Below are 7,500 nucleotides of genomic sequence, written 5' to 3'. Positions count from 1 at the left end.
TACTTATGAAGGTCATAGCTGTGAAATTGTATGATTAATATGAAATAAATTATATTTGTCCTTGCTAGAGTGCTTTTCTCTCATCTTTTTGCCTGTCCATATAATTTCCTTAACCCTTCAATGATGGTGCCAGAAATTTGTGTCACCCATTCTAATGACTTCTGGCAACCATCTAGCCTTTTGGCTAGGGAGTCCGCTGCATGCAGCGGGGGGGAACCTAACCCACTTGCATCTAATTACAGCATGAAGAGCATTATAATTCTTTATGATAAAAATACCATTATCTCAGAAGGCAATACCCAATATGAAGGATTGAGACACTATGAATGTGGAACAACATTTATGTAATAGATAATTAACTGAGCCTCAACTACTATTTACCTTGGCATGATCTATGTTACGAAAAAGGTCCCATGCCACAAGGGACACTTTTCCTAGGTGCTGAGTCCATATTTGCTCCAGCTCACTGAATGCCCTTTCCTCTGGCCAATGACGCATATCACTGAGTCTATGGATCAAACATGTATTTTAGTTTTCTCATATATCTGTGCACTCTTTACAAACCATTACTAATGAAGACGTAATTTTAAAGAAACAAATATCCCAAATCTGCTGCAGAAAATACCTATGACAAGTACTATTCACATAACTTAAATTTCCTTTCATGAATAAAGCAGGCAATAGCATAAAGAAAAAAGAAGAGACAAAAAACTTGCCTCTGGTCAATCCACTCTTTCCTGGCTGCATAAAAGTTTGGGTCATCCAAGTCTAAGGGCGAAGCCTGGTGTGGAGATCGGAAGACATCTGACACTGGCGAGTAGAGGGCATCCCAGAAATACAGGCCAAAGAGAGAGTTTACTGTTGTACCTTCTCGGTGCAAACCTGGAGAGTTTTTAAGCTTGTGATTAAATTGTAAAGTCTCCATCTTACAAATGATGACTGGCACATCTGAATCAAAGTTCATACATTCATAAGCTATATCATCTATTAAGCTATACAATAAAATTAAGTCTCACTAAAAGTACAAGGAAAAAAGAATTACCCTCTGTGTAACCCTGGTCTTTATAATGACCCAAGACCAACTCCTCAACAGAACACACTGTGACTTCCCCTTCTCCTGCATGCCGGGCTGAGTCTTGGCGAATAAAAGCCCTCTTATATCCAGGAATGTCCCTGTTGATAAAAATGTTTAATATATCATAAAAGGAAGAAAAGACAGGGACAAATGAAAGGAAATAAATCTCAGAAAAAGATGTCTTCCAGAAAATGTGTTTGTTGCTGCAAGTCTATTAGTTTATGCATGTACAAATCTCCTTCAAATACAAGGAACTTCTACAGTCTTGAAGCATCTTACCCTGGGAGACTCCTGCCCTCTATAATAACCTTCGGTGCTTCTCTTGGGTGCATAAGAGGCATTTCAGCAATGGTTGCCGCCAGAGATTTATGCCGGGCAGAAGCTGCCATTTTCTGTGCTCTCATGCTTAGTGAAAGGCGATGGCCTTTCCGCACCTCAGGGTCCTTTAAAGCTTGTTGAATGGCATCTACAGCCTATCAAGTAAATAGCCAATGAGACTGTTTAATACAGTTAAAAGAGAAATGCCATAAACTCAATATCCTTTCTTATATGGTTTTAAAAAACAATACTGTGGACATAATTTATGAACTATAACTTTCTTCTACTTGTTGCTGCTTTACAGATAACCTTACCTGGGCCGGCTTCTTCAAATGTGTTGCCAAATTAAGTGCCAATCTGTCAAACCATCTTCCTCTGTAGTCCTGTAAATGAGTCCTCTGCTTCAGCAAATCCTGTAGTTGATCCACTGCCTTTTGGTAACTCTTCAGCCTCTGGTGGCACTCCACAGAACACGTCAAGATGTAAATCAAGACTGACACAGACGTAAAGCGACGCAAGAAGCTTGGCAGCCCCTTCTCGTGATTCCTGATGAGGGATATATTCTTTTAATATAACAAGGAGGAAAACAATCATGGACACATTACAGTTCAGATTACAATTCAAAATTAGTCTTCATAAGGTACATATACCAAAGAAGCAGAGTAGTACACTCCAGTTCATAACAAAATTCTCAGGTGTAGAGAAGCTAAACTATGCCAAAAACCTCACTCCAATACGCTCCTAGACAAGAATGCTAAAACGTTATTACCTGCTTATACATAATTTTTTGAGGTAACTAACAAACAGTAAAAAAAGAAATACATATAACTACATAGGTCTATTATACTATATATAAGACCTATCTACATACATCAACTCCTCATCAGAAATAAGCTCCTGATAGGTTGTTACTGCAAGCTGGCAATGTTGCAAGGCTTCCTCCCACTTCTGTGCCTCCATACACTCTTGTACATCAATGAGAATCTGATTGCAAGTTTCGTATCTGAAAAGTGAAAGAGAGAGATGAATAAATGAATAACTTTTACACAAAATAAATCACATACATCAACTAGAAATATATATATCCTTTAAAATATGACACATTATACATGAGATGAGAGGAGAAAAGAACAAAAAAAGAAAGAAAAAAAAAAGAAAAAAAAAAAAAGAAAACCACACACATATACACACACACACTCACTCACTCACTCACTCTCACTCTCACTCTCACTCTCTGTCTGTCTGTCTGTCTGTCTGTCTGTCTGTCTGTCTGTCTGTCTGTCTGTCTCTCTCTCTCTCTCTCTCTCTCTCTCTCTCTCTCTCTCTCTCTCTCTCTCTCTCTCTCACTCACTCACTCACTCACTCACTCACTCACTCACTCACTCACTCACTCACTCACTCACTCACTCACTCACTCTCTCTGTCTCTCTGTCTCTCTCTCTCTCTCTCTCTCTCTCTCTCTCTCTCTCTCTCTCTCTCTCTCTCACTCACTCACTCACTCACTCACTCACTCACTCACTCACTCACTCACTCACTCACTCACTCACTTACTCACTTACTCACTCACTCACTCACTCACTCACTCACTAACTATCTAATTCACTCACTCACTCACTCTCAGCAAAATCTAATAAATATGATAAAAAGACTTCTCAAAATCCCAAAGCTCAATTTCCTACCTGAGAAGGTCCTCCCGTGTCCTGAAGATGGAATGGTTCCTGATAACCTCGAACTCTGGGAACTCCATCTTGCCCATGTTCACCATCAGAAGCGTCGTGAGCTGGGACTGTTGTCCTCCTTCCTCCTCCTCATCGTACCGTGGAAGGCCATAGAGCATGAGGACTCTCATGAACACCCTCCGCACCTCCTTGTTCACCAAACAGCAATGGCCTAAGATAGCTTTGGCCCTGAAGGAGACAGGGATAGGAACAATAATAATAATAATAATAAAAATAATAATAATAATAATAATAATAATAATAACAATAACAATAATATTAATACTAATAACAGAGAAACTATATAATCCTGTGGTACTTTCCTTGGCTTCTCAATCTCCCTACAAAGCCAATGGGTAAACCAACTTCCCAAGCTCAGGCTACTTACTCAGACCCAGCCTTGGTCTGTGAACCACCTCTGACTGCCCAGCCTCCAGTTCTGGGAACATTACAGCCAATCTACCCCAGACTAGGGACACCTAGACAAACTTCAGAGGGATTATCAAGATGTTAGAACAGCAGAGTAATATCTAATACATTTCTAAGACAGTCCAAGAATATGACAATCACTTCTCAGACATAACTGGCAGGTTCTGAGTAAAGAATAGTCTAAGTCTGGCTTCCTAGTTCCTCGGGGCGAGTCCCAAGGACAGACCAAAAGGGTGATCATCTCTGACTAGGGCCTGCCTTTACATAATAAATACTACTGTAAGCCACAAATAGGTATCATTCATTCTCAGCCTCTTTCTCTGTTTACCTTTTCAAGACAAGAGGGTCTTCATTTGCTGTCTTCTTAAAAGCACTGAATATGCTTTTTTGTTGCTTGGTGAACTTTATAAGAGTGGAAACTAACTCCTCCTTCTTCCCATTTGTACGAACCTGAAGATTACCAAGAAGAAATCTTTCCAAGTGACTTGAAAAATCTATTTAAACAAATACTTAATTGTGCAAGCAATAATAACTATTAAAAATAATCATCATGAATACGTAAATACAAGTAACCTGTATATAATAATATAAAGAAAAGAAAGAAAAAAAAAAAAAAAGGAAAAAAGAAAGAAAAAGAAAAAGAAAAAAAGAAAAAAAAAGAAAAAAAAAATCATAATAAATCAAAGGGAAAAAATATTATACTGCATCACAAGACCTAAAAATATCTCATCTTTTTAAGTCTTTTTACTACATTCTTCATGGTATAATGCTACATTCAAAAAAGTTTTACCTTCATTTGCTTACACAACCCATGCAATTCTTCACTAGAGAGTATGGCCAACACTTCCTCAAGTCCAGTCATTTCTGTCTCTGTCAAGATAAAACACAATGTCATGTACATGCATATCATACATAATAAAAATATGTAGGATCTGTTTATCAACGAAATGTCATGAACCTAAGAACAGATACCAAAGTGAAAATTTCTCTAGATAATTCAAATACAGTCTTGTTTGCCTTTATTAACATTATCATTTAAGTTCATTTTAAAATATTCTGTGGTTACATAGAGCATAAGAACAACACCTAATTCAATAGTAAATCCTAACATCTACTTATAATTCAGAACAAGAAGGCCACAAATGTATACATACCATTCAATAGGAAATTTGCATATGTGAGCTCCTTTATATAAAGTATTGTATCTTCTGCATCACAAATATCTTTATAGTCAATCTTGGAGGCTTTATTCCACTTGATTTTCCTTTGGAACAGTCGAACATACAGTTTCTGTGCTGACAGTGACAACTTACGGAAAGTCTCTATAACTGATAAATCTTCACAGTTCAAAAGCTGCAGGTCTTGAGGCTGTGACACAACCGTGTCTAAAATTCTCATAAAATTGTCTAGATAGTAGCCTTTTCTATCCCTGTACATTGCTGGATCAAAAGCCAGAGTCTTCTCCTGCGTCTCGGTTTCCATCGTCCTGGCTGGATGTGCCTGGGCTCTCTTTCATTGGAGAGTTTTCATTACTGGCTGAGGGAGAGTGGCGTTTCTTATTCCTTGGGGTTATGACATTTAAACTACACTGAGATGAATTCTGCAACAGCCCTGAACTTCTGATGCTCTGGTTGATCTTTCTTGGTGTTCTGACAAGCAGCTTCCCCTTTTCTGGACTTTTCGTTGGACTCTGGCTGTTCTGCAAGGTGCTTTGTGACAGGGCATTGAATGCATCTTCCTGTGAGGACAGAACTTTATTTATTCTATTAAATCTATGTACATTATTATTGATTTGGGGGGATAACTTGAGTTTACTTGGAGAAACTTCTGGCGAACTGGCTGGGGAATGCTGTGGAGACACTGGAGGCGTGAAGAGTTTCCTTATGACAGGGTTGAGAGATTTGCAGTCTGGGGAGGGCGTCGGGGATCGTGTTGGAGATACCAGTCCTGGACTCCTGATGGGGCTGAATAAGGGTATGCTGTCACCCTCACTTTCTAGAGCAGTACTTCCTTGACTAGATGCAGGAGACCTCAGCGCATTGCTGCTTCTATCTGCTGTCAGCATACTCTTATCTACATCAGCAACAGAGTCTTTATTAGCCTTTGCTGGTGATTTCTTACTAGATTTCTTGGTACTATTCTTTGGTTTGGGCTTATTGGGTGTTCGAAACACTATAACCTCCTCTTCAAATTCCTCATCACTATTGCGTTCTGGGTAACCAATACTTTTTGGGGTATGTTTGCCATTGCTTTGGACTTTGACACCTTTTGTATCTTTTGAAGGAGTTGTCTGCGGTGAAGACAAATCCCAATCTTCCTCCAGCATCTTTTTAACGACCTTTGCTGCTACCGTTAGAGGAGAGATCTTCTCACTTGAACATGGAGTTGGTTGTCTCGGTTTTGAGGCTGAGGGATGCTCGGTTTTTTCTGGGGTAGGTTCAGGGGAGTCCCAGTCTGCTTGCAACAGGGATATGGAATTAATCTCAATCTTTGGAATTTGGTTCACAATGACCTTCTCTTTCCTCTTTCCAGGAGTGATATTTGAAGGTGGCGCGCTGCTTGAGAAATAAGGCGAAACAGCTTCTCCGGCACTTTGCACTTTCACTGGGGTAGTTTTGGCATTTCCATTGTCAGATTCTTCATCCATCATCACTTCAACCATGGAGGCATTGATAAAGAAATCATCAGAACTGTTTTCACCCTCTTCCTCCTTTTTGGGCTCAAGTATCTCAATGCCATCCTCCTCCTCCTCGTCTTCACTATCTGACAGCATGGCTTTCTTTCTCTTCTTTTTATCTTTACCATCCTTTGTCACTTTCTTCTCTGTTACTGCACTTCTCTTCCCCTTCTTTGCCCCTTTTTTCTCTTTGCTTTTGCAGTCCTGGTCAAGATGCCAATTGATCTTGCTCTTGACAACATGTGTGTTGCATGCCGGGCACAGCACCTTCTCCACCTGGGTGCTGGAAGTGCCCGGCTTCTGGAAGAAATCAAACAACGTCTTCTGGGGCTTTGCTGTACTCGCAGCATTTGCTTTTTCTTTTTTCTTGGAGATCTTCATCTTCCTTTTTCTTCTTCTTCCACTTCCTCTTTCTTTTCTTCTCTTTACTCTCACAATTCAGGTATCTGTAAATAAAGCAACAGTTATAATCCATCAAAAGCAGTACTACAATGATCATATCATGTCCCTGCAATGACATGAAATAACAATTAAGACAGTATATATCAAATGTCATTATTAGATGAATACAAGCACAAAGCAGGTATTGCATATTGAGATACAGTAATTATGTCAGAGGAGGGGGAGGGGATGTATATGATACAAAAAAGATTCTAACATACATTCTCAAGAACAGAACAGTGTCTCTGTAAGTTACTCAACAACTAACATTAACTTGAGAATTTATTAGTTTTCAATTTCTTATTTGCTTTGGGTCCATACAATATTGATATGAGAAAGCAGTTATGATATCAGTAGCGCATCAAGAATGAGTAAATAGGCTTAATGTAAAGCAAGATTTAATTATAATCATTTGAAGAAATTAAAAAGAATTCATTAAGTAATATTGTGACTAAATTCAATGATATTCTACCAATGTTTTCTGTGAAAGCTAATGATTTCATGTGCAAAATTATGGAAAAGGAAAAGGAAAAGAAAGTAAGAAAGTAAGAAAGAAAGAAAGAAAGAAAGAAAGAATAAAAATAAAATAAATAATCACTAATTACACATAAACTGGACACAGAAATCAAGGTTACTTTAACTGCTCTTAAACTCTTTTGTGCAGATATAAGTAGTGTCCACTTTGAAGTTTGAGCACAGATGACTTCATAAATGCTAAGCCACAAAGGAGTCAATTAGAAGCCCTATGTCACTTCAAACAGATTTCCTCATTCCTTGAATTTCTGGGCTTTTAAACATTTCTAAAGGTGCTAAAACCATTACTCTTACTATCATCATTAACA

General features: G+C 38.6%; 1 protein-coding gene across 1 annotated transcript in view; it reads right to left on the bottom strand.

The window, feature by feature from the left end:
* LOC125047072 (fanconi-associated nuclease 1-like) overlaps positions 1–7,500 on the bottom strand; it is a 9,919-nt gene that overhangs the window by 1,690 nt on the left and 729 nt on the right. Inside the window, 11 exon segments of the mRNA XM_047645163.1 lie at positions 382–508; positions 717–882; positions 1,043–1,173; positions 1,355–1,548; positions 1,708–1,939; positions 2,265–2,396; positions 3,073–3,300; positions 3,869–3,990; positions 4,331–4,410; positions 4,695–5,007; positions 5,009–6,663. Of these exon segments, the coding sequence (XP_047501119.1) occupies positions 382–508; positions 717–882; positions 1,043–1,173; positions 1,355–1,548; positions 1,708–1,939; positions 2,265–2,396; positions 3,073–3,300; positions 3,869–3,990; positions 4,331–4,410; positions 4,695–5,007; positions 5,009–6,598 (3,315 nt within the window). The 5' untranslated portion in view covers positions 6,599–6,663.

This window comes from Penaeus chinensis, chromosome 40 (assembly GCF_019202785.1).
Source record: "Penaeus chinensis breed Huanghai No. 1 chromosome 40, ASM1920278v2, whole genome shotgun sequence".
Lineage (NCBI taxonomy): Eukaryota > Metazoa > Arthropoda > Malacostraca > Decapoda > Penaeidae > Penaeus > Penaeus chinensis.
This window is presented reverse-complemented; position numbering and strand designations above follow the sequence as displayed.